Below are 14,664 nucleotides of genomic sequence, written 5' to 3'. Positions count from 1 at the left end.
TCCGTCGCATGGTAATACATATTTCATGACAAACTGACAACCAAAAATGATCTCATCGTTCGTATTGTCAGGTTCATATTTGTTCCCCTAACAGAACATGAGGAAAAGGACAACGTGTTAAATCGAGCGATTTTGAACTCACACGCATTCAATCATCCGTGAATCCTTGGTCTTGAAACCAACCAATGTCTTGGTTTGGTCAAAGCCATACTTGTGAATTGTACTTTTAGAAGCTATTTTAGTTGGAGAGACGACATACGATCCCGTTGTGCGTGACTTGTGTTCTGGAAAGAGGTGAGAAATAACTTTGGTTGGTCTAAAATATTCATCGAGTTCCCACCATAACGGCACCTTTCAGAACTCTAGCTCATCTCTTGTTCGTGTGATACTCGAGCTGATTCGGATAAATGACTATCCGCGGGTCTACTGTACATGGGAAATAGCCACTTCAGCATACTCGTACAATATGCCCTCTCTCCTGAAAAAGTGCCGACAACCATAGTAACTCCTAACCCTTGTTTTGCTCAAGAACAGGGTTGCTAAGTAATCAATATTTCAATGTATTTTTATAGGAAAGGTTCTTTTTCAAAGTCTTGCCGAGTTTATCAATAGGCTCCTCCGTGATCGTAAAAACGGACAGGATCCATTACTCGAAGAAATGTACCTCTTTAGAGAACGTACCTCTCCAATTGGTTAGAATACGAGGTAATGAAACTGAAATTAAGAAAATTATAGACGTTTTTTTCCTCTTTCATTTCTGTTCGGAAAGTGCCAGGAGGTAAGCTTTGAAAGATTTTCGACGTATGTGGAGTCGAGAAGTTCAACATATTTCGGTCTATTTCATACTCACTGTCCTTTTAAGTGTTTAATGAGGGCCAATTGTCTTAGGAAGCACAAGAATTTCATTGTGCATATTATGCATTTTGAGTTGCTAATTTTGGACAACTTCCAAGCCATTTGTAAGGAAAATCATAAAATACCAAAATATGCGTATGAATAAGCTCAATAAAACATATCCATGACAACGCCTTACCGCAATAAAAGCTCATTCTCACCCATCCAGTCTATCTAGAACTGTACCAGTTTTCAATCAGTCACCCTGTATGTATACCATCCAAATGACATGGAAACCCACTGAAAAAAGGCCTCCAGACAATCAGGGCTCAGCCCAGAATGATACACATATACATGCTTTTGTCTCGAGAACAAGCCTCCTATTCCTCCTCCTTCTCCACCTCCTTTCCTCCAACATACATTACACGTTCAAGGTGGAAGTGATCGTTTCACGAGACTTGGTCTTCCTCGACTGCTTCCTCGTTGGAACATTGGTCCTTCACCAAGGGAAAAAGTGGAACAGGCACAAAAGGAGGATAGAGGAAGCAACAGTCACTGTCTTTTTGGCCAAGGGAAACCCATCCAAAGGAACAGCAGAGAAAAAGAGAATAAGAGGGTACCTGTTGATGCCCAAGAGCGAGCACGAGGTACGTCAAGAAGAGCAAGAACGAGCACCAGAAATCTAGGCCCAGCCTTTCAACCTTTTTTCAAGGCCGGCTAAGAGTCAGGGGGAAGAACAAGGCAATCTCATCAGGTTAGAAAAACGAGAGGTACTGATGATTATTAGAAATGGAAGATCATGTGGCTTGAATTCATTCTTTTTTGGAATTAGTCGCAGATATCTAACGAATTATGCTTTGAAATGACAGTTTGTTAGATCTCGCTCTGCTAGACGAAACCTCCAAGGTTCTACGCCCAGAAGCAAAAAGAGGTGAACCAGAGGGGGGTAGTAGATGGGGGGGGGGGGGGGGCTGGGACAAGCGCTCGTTTTCGAGAACCAAGAACCAAAACCAAGTCCCTCCTGCGTTCTGCAACTTTCTTCTCCGTCTCTCCCGTCGTTCCTTCTTTGATCCTCGTTCGTGTTTTCGTCTGGGTGTTGGGATGAAATGTCCTCCGAACCCAGGGAGAAGCCAAGCAAGATTCCCCCTGAACTAGGTGAGAATCATGGTGGTCGTCTGCACACTGTGGCCTCCTCTCTCCGGGTGAGACGACCAAAAGGGGGAACCCAAGGCAAATAGAACCTCATACCATGGTCTACGTACAGTATATCCACTATGTTGTCGTATCCTATGAGAACATGGATGGAGGTGTGCTACGTGGAAAGGAAGATGAGAGATGGAAAAGCTGGCGGCGGGAGGCCTCAGAGGATAAGCAAGGTGGGCTGACAGAGAACGGCGGTGACTCCACAAGTAGTCTAACCAGTTAGAATGCCCTCAAAGACATGCGTATTCCCAGCTGCATGCACGACAAGAAGGAGCCTTCTTCAGCAGCCCAAAGACCAGACAAAAACCCCGACGCCACCGTGTATACTACAACACTGTGGTGTGCAGTCAAATAGAGGGAACGGAGAGAAACGACGCACGGAAAAGGGACCTTCTTCGGTGGCGGCAAGACCGCGGCGTCTTCGCCGATGGAACGACACAAACTCAAACCACTCGCAAGCCGTTCCCTTCTATCCGAGGGTCAATGGCAAATGTGCACTAGCATGAACTTGAACTTGGCACAACTACGTGGAGCAGGAGGAAGAGGCCTTGAGACTGACAAGAAGGTGTAGTGATGATTGAATTCAATTCAGAATGGGAATAGTTCAAGTGCCGAGCACAAGAGAGTGGGTGTGCAAAGTGCCGAGTTGAAAACCTCCAGACATATTGTGCTTTTCCCGTGAGGTTTTGATGATCCCACAAGTTTGCTTCTTCTCCAAACAAAACCAACACAGTGGGTAAGCAAATCGAGTCTTAGCCTAGGGCGTTCCCAAATGGGACCTTGCTCAACAAGTCCCATTTGATGATCAATAGACGTACTCAATTGTGTTGTTTGTCTATGGAGTAGATCAGAATTGATTGAAAATGGACCAGCCACTATTTGTATCCATTACATTTCTTTTTTATAATCCCATCGAGGTTTTGCTCATTTAGTCAGCGGTATGGAACATCCAATAGCATTCGTATGCAGTGCGACGGTTGAGCTATTTCTGGAGAACAATGTCATCACTGATTGAATCCGGAATTCCATGAATCAAAAACCTTTTCTCCTTCAGGGTTGATCCACACATAAAAGATCTTTTGGAACATGTCTTCATCATTAGACCTTTCCCATTCTGCCTATCCATAAGATTTCCTAACAGAGCTCTCCAAAAGCTCTTGACAAATTAGAATTGGTCCTTGAGTGACGTGCTTGACAAGTCTTGGGAATTAAGAAAATGTGACCCTTCTGTTCGGAGGAAACCTGACGAGGGTCAGGAGGTCCCTTGCTGTTTCTGCTCCCTTCTCCTTCAATCATAAATGAAGTCGACTCTTTACGTCACACTGTACAACTTCTCAAAGATCTTTTGGGTTATCAAGCCTCGGGGACTTCAATTGTTACCAAGTATCAAGTATGACATCACACTAGTTCAATTTCAAATACTTCAGTGAGGTACGAGATTATTGCTCAACTTAGAAGAAAGATGGTTATGATAATGCCTTTCATTACCAAACAAGATGATCCGCTGGAAAACTGTAATGGAACCCTGTTTCCATTTGCCAAATTAGAAATCCCTTATCTGCATGAAGTCCAGAAAACGGCGTGTAAGGTTGTTTCAGAAACCAGGATATTTTCTTCCCCTAAAACGTAGAGTCAATTTATCATTTGAAATCACTTACAAAATCGATGATTTATTGAGTGTGTGTGGTCAGCTCACCAATCGGGTCCGTCCCTCGAAGGACCAACTGGGACTCGATTGCTCAATTCTGGACACTTCCAAAGGAAAGTACATCTATTTGAAAGTTCGTCACGTCTTCTTCCAGCGTCACCACGGATTTCCGATAAAATACTAGCATGCATGGGGCCATGTCTGGTATGATGCTGAGTCCCAAAATGCAGAGGTATCAGCGTTCCATTCGAATCAATGACGGCCAGCTTCTCGGTCTGGCCGAGAAAGCGAGAAATGACTCCCGGCTATCCGGATACCTTTACAAACGATCATCGGACAGCACAAAATGGCTCCTGAGATGGTTCAGACTGTATCAGGTAAGAAAGGCTAGGACGGATGAAAATGAGATAATGGTCCTTACCCGAGCTTCTTCTTCAGAATTTGTTGTTCTATTACGATAATGACTCGTCCAATCGACCGGTGGGTGTGATCTTTTTGGAAGGATGCTATTGTGAAAGACTCCTCAACCCGCACATTGGAAAGGATGAAAGCATTGAGAAAGTCGTAAGTTCAGCTGCTTCTGCATGCGATTGCGCATTGGCGTCCGATTTCAATGCCTAGCTTAACTTGAATAAGTGAGGAGCTTGTTCTCTTCGCAACCCGAAATCCTGGAATGGTGCGTGGTGCCAAACCACCAACCAAGAACCCACACTGGCATGAAATCGGCTCCAGGGACGATCAATTTGTCTTGAACACGCATTATGTAATAGCAACTTGCATGAAAAGCTTGAAAGTATCATCGACTGCTCTCAAGGAGGTACCCAATATTGGGTTTTCCACGTCTGCTGATCACCGATTACAAGGTGGGAAGTTTCCAAGTTCTATAACAATGATTTGTTTATTGCATTGTCCGAGGTAATACAGAACACCCACATTTAATTACACCCGTTTGTTCCGTCGTCGTCGTCGTCGTATTAGTAGTAGCGTTTGATTGCATGAATAATCAATTCCTTTATGCTTCATTAAACATTAGTCGAGCAACAATGGAGGCACCTCCGTGGCCATATATGCCAATGAACTTGAAACATCATCAAATCGAGGCATGCTGGATCCGATAACAAGCGCAAGAATGGCGCCTCTAGCTTTGGTGAGGTCTCCTAAGCTCTGTCAACGCTGGAATATCCTAAAGCAAAAAACCCTCAACCACGAATGGCGCATACCACTAGTTGATTCAGCAGAGAAAACGAAATCCAACACCACGCCAAATCAACCCAGGCGCCGTGTTTCAGTGGCCCCGAGTTTGGCTATGAGCACTCAACTGGAGAGACTCCCCGACGAAAGCAAAATGAAGGTCATTCGGAGGCTTGGATATCACTCCACCACCTTCAGCACTTTACAATCCCAAACTCCACCACAAAACAGCAGACACAAAGAAGGCACCCGGGAAGATGGGGAAAAGGGCGCGGAATTTGAACGTGGAAACCCCAGCGGAGAAGAGACGGCGCTTAGTTTAGGAAGATCCGTAATATTCGTCTACTGCGTGTTCATTGCGGAACCTGTTGAATGTGACCTTGTTCCTTTTGAGTGACAAATCCCCTCTCAATTTTCATTTACTTGCTTTTGAAAGACCCCCTCACTTTTGACTTCACTCAGCAGATGGTCGACGTCGACGTCGTCGTAATATGGTGAAGAAAAGTTTTGTGACGAATTCAATTACAGTAGACCCTCCAGCACTGGAGTTCAAACCCCATTACAATTATTTTTTTGACTTCGTTTCTGGGGTTTTTCACCAAAAGACCATCTCAGACTTGAAAGCATCGATCCAATTGACTTTTTGCCAGCTCTTTTTCCTGGATTTGAACCATGGCTCGGATCTTGTTCCATGTCGACGACAAGACGTATTTTACTTAATGGCTTTTAACACTGTTGCTAAATGGTGCTCATTAAGGACGATTTTGCTGAAAGCTCTTCAACAGTTACAAACATAACACTTGTACCTTTTTTTTCATTTCAGTATTGCTTCGCCATTATGTATCGGCGAGAGAACCAACGACAATATGAACTTCGAGCCGATACCATTTCGGAGTGCCAGGCTTGGATCGATGGTATTAAGATGGCCAGGTGAGAAGAATGATCTAGCTTTAAAAAGAAATTCGTGTCAAAGGCGTTTTGTTTGGAGAGACAAAGATGGTCCACCTGTCTATTGTGTCTACCACAAAGGCAACATAGTATTTAATGACGAGGACGGACCTCAAAATGAGAACACTTGTTTCTTTTGAAGTTCTTCTTCGAGAACGTTGAGATTTAGGAGAGCGTGTCTTACGGCCTTTAAACGACCTTTTTGCCAATTCCAAAGGTCTTTTATGTTTTACGGCATGAGCAGTGGAAAGCAAATTCCTTTCTTGGGGACAGGGAAGTGAGAAAGCTGTGCCCTTCCAAGGTGAGCACATGTGGAACTCATCAAGATGTGGGTTTTGAGGGAGCTCTGGCGATCCATTACTGTGGGAAGTTATTCACCCAATAAGCACAAGATCTGCCATTGCTGACGTCACTTCATTGTGTCTTTGAAATAAGGTTCCACAGACTTGATCCACTTTCAATTGACGTGACGTCGGAGGTCTCTGTTTGAAACATTTCCAGCCTTCATCGTTTGGAACAGTTGTCGCGAAGAGATTTAATCAGCCTGTTTTCGAATTAATCCAACCTTATAAAAAAAAGAAGAAAGCTTCGGATCGACTACAGCAAAGTTGTTTTTGAGAACAATCAAATCGTCACGGCCCCTTTTGAGGGAACTTCGTCCATTGTTAGTAGGGTCTTAGTACTTTCCTATTCAAAATGAACCCGACTTGGGAAGAGATGTCTTTAAAATAATGTGATTGTGCTATGGATCTTTCATAAGTCAATTGAGTTCTCATTTGTTCCTTTTCCCTTTTGAATCAGGGAACAAACACCCTAATTTCGGTTCAAAAATTTGGGACACAGAAAAATGACTTAATTCTGCTGACAATATTCAATTATGGCATAACAATAAAATCTTGTTAGATAGAACAGGGACTCTAAAGAGAGGAAACGACACGGCTTTCCACTGACCGCCAAGTTAGGCCATTGCGTTGAATCAAGACAGTAACTCTAGTCTCAATAAAAAAAGATTATCCTTACTACATAGTACGTGGATGTACGGTACAGCAGACTACATAGTACGTTTAAGTGTTTTTAATTAAATCATGATCTCCTTGATATACAACTCCGTCAATAAACTAAATATTTCTGAATTAATTTTGAAAGTCAGAAGAATAAATGAAATACTCATAAACATCAAATTAATCAAAAATAATCAAATTGTCTTTCTAATCACTGAAATATTGCGTCAAATTGGCTCAAAAACACGCATAGATAGAAAATCAACAAGAATCACGTGCTTTAGTGTCCTTGCTTTAGGTGACATCAATGGTTTGCAAGTAAAAACAAATTATTTTCCATTTGCTATTATTGGCGGTGGCAATTCTTTTTTAAGTGTTCCTGCCTGATGGTTGTGTTGAAAACTTAATTTCTTTAAAGAAAGTCATTCAAGAAGTAGAGTTTCATTATTCAGACCTCTTCACTTACATAAATGTCTATCTTTATGTTTGATGCAACTTATTAGCCAAATTCAGTTTCTCGGGAACCATTGTTTGATAATTGGAGCTGAACATTAGCACCCATAACCAAGTTGCAATGTTCCTTCCTCCTTTTGATAGAAATAGGCATTAACACTCGTTAGAAATTTTGTTTAGCAAACTTAGCTTTCTTGATAAGTTGACGATTAAGGGACCAAGTTCGACAGGAAGTACTAGATTGTACCTCAAAACCAATTCAAAGAGTTCGCATTCAGTTAAGTGTCCAAAAAATGCCACTAAAATATTTATAACCAGCATGGTGCCGCATATCGCAATTCCCTACTTGCCGTTGCAGACTATCTCAGACCTAAAATAGACAATTTTGTGGATCCAAAAAAAACAGAGGTTGTTCCAGGTTTTCTTGTTTGTGATAAGTTCTGCTAAACTGCTAAAAGACTAGCAGTTCTAAATAGAAAAAAACGTGTTCATGATTGGAGGCTTTTCGTCGTTGAGAATGATTCCACGCTTCCAAAATCTTGGCGGTCGAGAACTTTTTGGAAAGTGTCCAAAACCGGGGATGGAACCTAACTTTTAGCTTCGCAATTTGACCTCGAATGCATTTCACTCCTTACGCCACACTTGTTGCTCAATTTTATCCAAAAAATGAATGGATGGCAGGGTAAAGGCCCCCTCCATTCTCCAGTTGACTTTGTTATGTAATTCATCATTGTCATTAAGTGGGTCATTCGGACCAGCTGTGATGACCAAGGATTTTAAGCTCAGGGAACCCTGAAAGCTTTGAAGATTGCATTCAAATGTAAATAGATTGGACCAGTGTTAAGCGAGAAATGGATTGCCACTGATTCATGCGGTTAACTTATTGGATAAGACAAGCCCATTACACGATGATGATGGATCTAAAGGTGTTTGCTACTTCTCAGAAGTCTGTTGGAAAAAAGCTTTCATGGGATCAGAAAAAAATGTTAGAGTCATCCTGATAGCCGGAGCACTCTGTGCCATCGAGAATGGATGATGGTGCTTCTTTCTACAGTATCCGTAGATGCGCTGGAAATCTCCTCTTGAGCTCTTAAGCCATCATTCTGAGGGCCCTTTTTTATTCGCATTTCAGTTTCAATAAACTTCATTTACAAATGGAGGAAGTGGAACAAAAACACCTTCACCTTCTCCAAGTGGTCGAAAGTGAGAAGACGGCCAAATGGCAATATACTCAGCATTGCGATGAACTTACCGATGAGATTAAGAAGCTGCGGAATGAGGTAAGGGCTTAAGAAAAAATATTGGGCCATAGTACATAAGATTCGTCCTATTTATGCCGTTGGAACACACATTGTTTATCATGTTTCAAATTATAAGTGACAAGTCAAGATATGAAGAGAAAACCATGTCTGAATTGGCCTTTTGAAGGCTCAACTGACTCCCAAAGGAGCCAATTCACGAGAGCTTAATGTTTGGTGCAGCAAATGCTCGTAGAAAGAAGGTTCTGATCCAAACAAGGCATGCCCCTTAACTCATTAATTTCAAGCTTTGACGTTTGCATTCCACATGTTGCAAATCAAGGGATGAAAATCTGTCTTCTAGGTAATGATTAGAGGTCGACAAAATATTCGAATCTCTTGCGCAATACATCATTTTTTATTACACTAAAATGGCGCCAAATATCATCTATTTTCCTCTCAAAGGTTCAAAACCAGGACTTAATATTTCATATGTATAAACATCAAAACCTGATATTTACTCATTTCTAGTCAAATATATCTAGTTGTGTTCAAATGGGAGCATACAATTTGATCGAAGGTAATGAGCAAAGGATTAAAAAAGGTTACTTTTAAGTAATGACTTAACAATTGAAAGAGTCAACTTTTAAACCAATGATGCCCATAACGCGTCCCTTGTAACCTAAAACGAAAATAATAGTTTTGAGGTGGTTTTCCTATGCTAATGCCAAATTTAAAAAAAAAAACGAATAAAATCGTCAATGGGTCGAGTTTTTTCTTAGCTTTGAATATACAAATTTGCAATACATTTGTACCTGTATTAGAAATTAAACACGTTGAAAAAGACTCAAATATTAATTCAAATGTTTTGCCCCTCTTGTACTGCAATAGTGTAATAAGGAAATTTCTTTGCTTAATGGCTCATCAATTGGTAAAAGCACTTGCTCTTTGATTGCTTAGCATTAAATTGCTATATTGATTACTTGCATTTTCAGACAACAATCAATAGATAATCTCATCTGTAAATGGACCTTGCATTTGTGAAAAATCAGCGGTTTCTTGTTTAGGCTTTGCATGGAGGAAGTATGGAGAAATGTTGCGTAGAGTCAGCTGATGTACGTCTTCCATATACCGTATTTCCTCTGAAACATTACATAAAACTACAAAAGTAGAAATATAGAAAAAGATATTTTCTTGTCTCCTACACTGATGATGCCTGTTACAAAAGATAAAATGCCTCTCATACTTAGATAAAAAATGAAGTTGATAACATGTCAAAAATAATGTTGAAGATATTTTGACAAAAAAATTGAAATCATTATACTACAAGTCTTCCAATTGTTCAAAATGGTTTGCACCACAATGGCTCCCTTACCTAAAGCTAGTAATGGCTTAATGCACACAATGTCAAATTTCGATCAACTGACCTCAATCATTTTCTAAACCCTTTTTACACTTTTAACCTAAAATACCCGTACGGGTATAATTGAGTATGAATCATCAACACTGAAATGACCCCAAAGCCATGTAGATCGAAGGCAGTCAGTTCATTTAAAAGCCATTTTTAAAATGACGACCTACGAATATAGTCAACCATTACGGACATTAAAAGAATTAGAGAAAAAATATGCTTAAAAGTTGAAAACAATAACGTGTCTTTGTTCGCATTCAAAACTCATAAGACCAGTAAATGTAAACAAGTTGTTCTTATCTTTTTTGCAAAATGCAATTAAAAGTTCCGTGGGCTTTTCCAAGTTCCATTTTCTTTGATGTTCCAAGACAAACCACCAAGCCCTTGGTGGTTTTTAAAGAAAAGAAAACGTCTACTCCAAGAAACATGAGTCATTGGCTTCAAAAAGTGATTTATGAAAATGTGCTATTATTTTCTTTGCGTTCCTCCACCTCGCGTGAAATATATATGAGACCTTCAAATTAATGATTATAAGCACATGAGATATATGGCTTCGCCAAAATACCGCAATTCCTTTATCTTTCTTTATATTTGTACATTTCCCAGTTCTGGGCTCCCATTTCTGTTTCTGCCAAGCGTTCTCACTGACCATTAATACAATTTCGAGGGTCAGAACTTTCTTTTTCTTCTTAGCAGACATGAGTTGTCATGGACCAAATCAGTATGCAAAACTTCTCGAGTGGTTACCATCAAAAACTAGCAATATTCCTCCGAAAATCCTTCGATAACCTGCTCAACGGGGTTTTTTATTGACTCCATGAAATCTCACTTTAAGGCTGAGAATGACAGATGGATCTGAGCCCATCTTGTCTGAGTGAAGCCAAGTTCAAGAGTGTTCCAATTTGCTGTTCCAGTTGTTCGTGATGAAAAAAGAGTGGCGTCTTTTGCCGCAGATCTCCAAATCCTCGAGCAGTCAAGATGGCGACAAATCGGATGATGAGGAAGATCCGGATATAGCCAAGATCAAGAAGGTCCAAAGCTTCTTCCGAGGTTGGTTGTGTCGTCGGCGATGGAAACAAATTGTCGAGGAATACATTCGTTCCCCACATGCTGAGAGCATGCGTAAACGAAACTGGTGAGCAAAGCTTCCGTTCCGCTTTTCTTACGTGTCGCATAATCCTCTCAAGTTAATTCGAGTGAAACACGAGCGTGTAAAGCAACAAGTTCAGTCTGAAGCAACACGTTGTCTAGTCAATATTTGCTTTGTCGAGGTTCCCTCCGCAATAACAAACAGTGCCCTCTCCTCAATAATGTTCCACAAACGGGCCACTAAAAAGTTGACGCTGTGGGTTTGGCAAAGGGAACATATCGGGAAAGTGGCCTTTCTAAAAGCCATTGTAACTAGAAATGCATAAATAGCAATAAAATGGTTTGGCAATGGTTGCACAAGGCCTTTCCTGGCCTTTTAAAGGCTGAATTGCAGCACTATTTTAATTGGCTCTAACGACCATTTCCTACTTCTAATGCCGTTCCAATGCATACTTTTGACTTTTTAGGTAAATCTTTTGCACAAAGTGGACATCAAGAATTTAAAATCCGACATGGTATTGCAATCTTGAACCAAACATAACATCCGTTTGTTCGAGTTTCGAAATCAAGATTGAATGTTTGGCAGGGATCTGCCAAAGCTTCTCCAAAAGTGATCCATTAACGGACATCACAACAGTTTGAATCAACAAAATTGAAATATTTTTCTTTCATCCCTTCCACTGGAATTGTTGATAATTCCAGTCCCATCTAAAACGAAATAGGCTCCTCAATCCCATTGGCAAATGAGACATATTAGCCTCTCAGAGCCGTATCTCCCTCTCTTTAGTCTCGTGTTCCGCATGGTCGAGTCCGAAGAGGAATATGTGGAACAGTTGGAGATCCTGATCTCCTGCTTCCTTCGGCCGTTCAAGATGGCGGCCAGTTCGAAGAACCCTCCTTGTACTCACGAGGACATCAATTCGATCTTCCTGAACAGCGAAACCGTGCTGTTCCTCCATCAGATCTTCTTGAAGGGTCTCACAGCTCGGATGGAGTCTTGGCCCACTCTGGTGCTGGGTACGTCTCTAGGTGGGGAACGCAGGCAATCTCTTTCTTTCTAGGCATCCATTTAACACAACACACATATCGTCGTTGTTCACCTCGTTGATCCTTCCAAAGTTTGACGTGCCCTTGGCCTTGCCGCTGCTGTACCAAAGACTGTCCATGCCGATGCTTCTGAACAGTTCAGGCCGACCGTCGCCCATTGTTGTATTAGATGCTTCTTACGCTATTGTATATTGATTGGCAGACTTTTTGGACTTGTGGATACCTTGAGCTACTTTTGACACCTTGTGGTCACCAGCTTATTTGGTGATTTTTTGTCCATGAGCATTGACTGACCTCGAATCTGAAACATGTTGGCATGTTGGCGGTCACCCTTCCTCTTCTTTAGCTCTATGGCGTCGTTGCTCGATAATAAAACATGACTCCTAAGACCTCAAAAAGTCCCAAGACCTCTCAAACAACCTGGACCACTACCCTCCCTGCATCCACCCTCTTATTACCCCTCCTTCAGACACAAATCAGTGAGTAGGTGTAAATGATAAACTAGACTCAGTGAGCAATGGCTTTAGTCTCTGTACAGTTTTAAAATGAGTAGCGTCGAAGTTGGTTGAATTGGAATGTTTTGTTGTGTACAGTGGTAAGTAACCTGGTAAGTTATTGGGTTATTGAAAAATTGAAGAAAACGTCAATGTTTTACAGGATGTGATTTTTTATGCCCGTATTATCCAATGAGTTTCTTGTGACACAGCAAATAATGCTTCAAATAACCGACATAAAACGACATTTTGAAAGGGTTTTGAATGAAATCTTTAAGGTCAAATGTTAGCCAATAGATTTGGAAGATCCAGAAAATTTTGGAACCATTTAAAATGTAAAAAATCAATTTGGTAAAGAGCCCTCTCAGGCTTTCAGTTTCTTAATTTTCAAAGGTTCATCATGACAAGGCGTTATTTTGATTCACTTTATTTGAAGACCAATTCCAATTTCTGCCTATAATCTCAAATAACTAAATAAGTATCAATATCTTATGATAATGATAATTGGGCCCTGATAATTCAATAAGCAACTAGAAAAGGTTCATCAAAAATAATCTGCAACAATAGCCTTTTGTTTGAAAAGAAAACAAGTTTGTTTGCCTTCAACTTTCAGATTGTTAAACAAGTCAGTTTCTGAAGAAATGGTTATTTTCTGACCAAAACATGTTATTGTTTTAAAAGCATATGAAAGTAGATCACTTTTCTTGAAGTCAGTGAAATGTCCATAATTCAGACCGCTGTTGTTCACATGCTGAACAAGATGAGCATGCAACAATATTTGCACAACTAAAAACATCAATTCACCCAAATTAATGTAATCTTAGATGGGATACACCTAAATTTCCCCTAGTTGTAAATACTTAAAAATGTTATATCATTTTCATACCTTCAAATATCTTGATACAACTCAAAGTTCCTTTGTACTGTCATTTCCCTAAATGCCCAAAGGAAGATTATGAGAAGGGCACATTCATTGGGTTCTTGGGTACCTTTTTGCCCCTGGAAACAGCCAACCTGTTACTCGTTCCCTGACTGATAGCTGTCAAAGCTTTCAATGTTCCTGTTTGATTGGATCTTTTGTAATCATCTTGTCTCACGTCCTTCTACATTACCGATAGGAGTCAAAATCTCTTGTTGCCTCGTCCTCTGTACATGATTGTGATCCAACTTTTTTTTAAGCCAGCCAACAGCATTTTTGAATTTACTCTGGTTCTCAAGAGCAAGAGATTTTCTTCAAAACTGACGCTCCCAGAACTAAATTACTTAGAGTGAGAGTTTCTTTTCCTTTGAACCAAATACTTCTTATGGTGGTTACAAACTAGAAACCCTGAATCTGGCAAGACAACAATCAACGGACAGTTGTTCTTAACTTTCTCCGTACAGCTTCTTGTTCAAACAAATTATCTCTTTGCATTGTTATGAGCAATGTGGTGGTCGTTATCCGCTCCCATGAAACCTCTTTGTCACCCTGCTATAAGTGATGGAATCGGCGAGATCACTCTTTTCTGCCCTTTCTGCCATTGAGTGCAACCGGCCGAATTTGAACAAATGCAGTGTCCACTGTGTTCAGCGTTCTATCATTACGCGATACGCAGTAGCTAGTTGAGCAGGAATTTGTTTTTGACGTAATTTAATTTGTTTCATTTCCACAATACAATTTCTTGAGAACTATCTTACACAAAACGTTTCATGGTGTATCCTTGGCCTTTCGGTGACAAACAATATTTGTTGGATGGTTCTTTTACGACTTAGGGTTGACATCAAAGCCAATTCAAGAGACCTTTCCCACTTTCTTCAGTATTTGAGTATGTAAACCTGTCCGGTATGATGTTGTATTCTATTTTGGCCATGAGGCAAAAGACTTTTTTCCAGGTGTCTTCATGGCAACATAAGCTTTTAGTCTTTAGTCTAGCTCTTGACTTGATATGTGCCCATGTTATGCAGTTGCTTACTAAATATTAGTCTCGCTGCCACCTTCAATCATGCTCAATCAAACGATTTGACATCTCGCTCTGGTGGTTTTCAGGCGATCTCTTTGATATGCTTCTTCCTATGCTCAGCATCTACCAGGAATATGTGAGGAACCATCACTACTGTCTGCAGGTGA

The 14,664-nt window shown here is 40.7% G+C and overlaps 1 protein-coding gene and 1 long non-coding RNA gene across 7 annotated transcripts in view; one reads left to right on the top strand and one right to left on the bottom strand.

The window, feature by feature from the left end:
- Positions 1–48: 48 nt before the first annotated feature.
- Positions 49–5,195, bottom strand: LOC131878716 (uncharacterized). 3 transcript variants are annotated; one of them, XR_009373060.1, is made up of 4 exons: positions 4,107–5,195; positions 3,734–4,038; positions 3,526–3,656; positions 49–284 (listed from the first exon to the last, which is right to left on the bottom strand). It is a non-coding gene; the product is annotated as an uncharacterized LOC131878716 (long non-coding RNA). The 3 variants fall into 3 exon arrangements; XR_009373059.1 differs by lacking the exon at positions 49–284 and adding an exon at positions 541–714; XR_009373058.1 differs by lacking the exon at positions 49–284 and having other exon boundaries at positions 3,460–3,656; positions 4,107–5,193.
- Positions 3,871–14,664, top strand: part of LOC131878694 (ras-specific guanine nucleotide-releasing factor 2-like) — a 25,335-nt gene continuing 14,541 nt past the window's right edge. For 3 of the 4 annotated variants that reach the window (XM_059224769.1, XM_059224770.1, XM_059224767.1), the window contains exons 1-7: positions 3,871–4,062; positions 4,124–4,249; positions 5,700–5,806; positions 8,411–8,558; positions 10,842–11,062; positions 11,804–12,033; positions 14,584–14,660. In XM_059224769.1, the coding sequence (XP_059080752.1) occupies positions 3,871–4,062; positions 4,124–4,249; positions 5,700–5,806; positions 8,411–8,558; positions 10,842–11,062; positions 11,804–12,033; positions 14,584–14,660 (1,101 nt within the window). Of the gene's footprint in view, positions 4,063–4,123; positions 4,250–5,699; positions 5,807–8,410; positions 8,559–10,841; positions 11,063–11,803; positions 12,046–14,583; positions 14,661–14,664 lie in introns of all 4 variants that reach the window. The other variant, XM_059224768.1, reaches the window with a different exon arrangement.

Source organism: Tigriopus californicus, chromosome 4, assembly GCF_007210705.1.
Source record: "Tigriopus californicus strain San Diego chromosome 4, Tcal_SD_v2.1, whole genome shotgun sequence".
Classification (NCBI taxonomy): domain Eukaryota; kingdom Metazoa; phylum Arthropoda; class Copepoda; order Harpacticoida; family Harpacticidae; genus Tigriopus; species Tigriopus californicus.
This window is presented reverse-complemented; position numbering and strand designations above follow the sequence as displayed.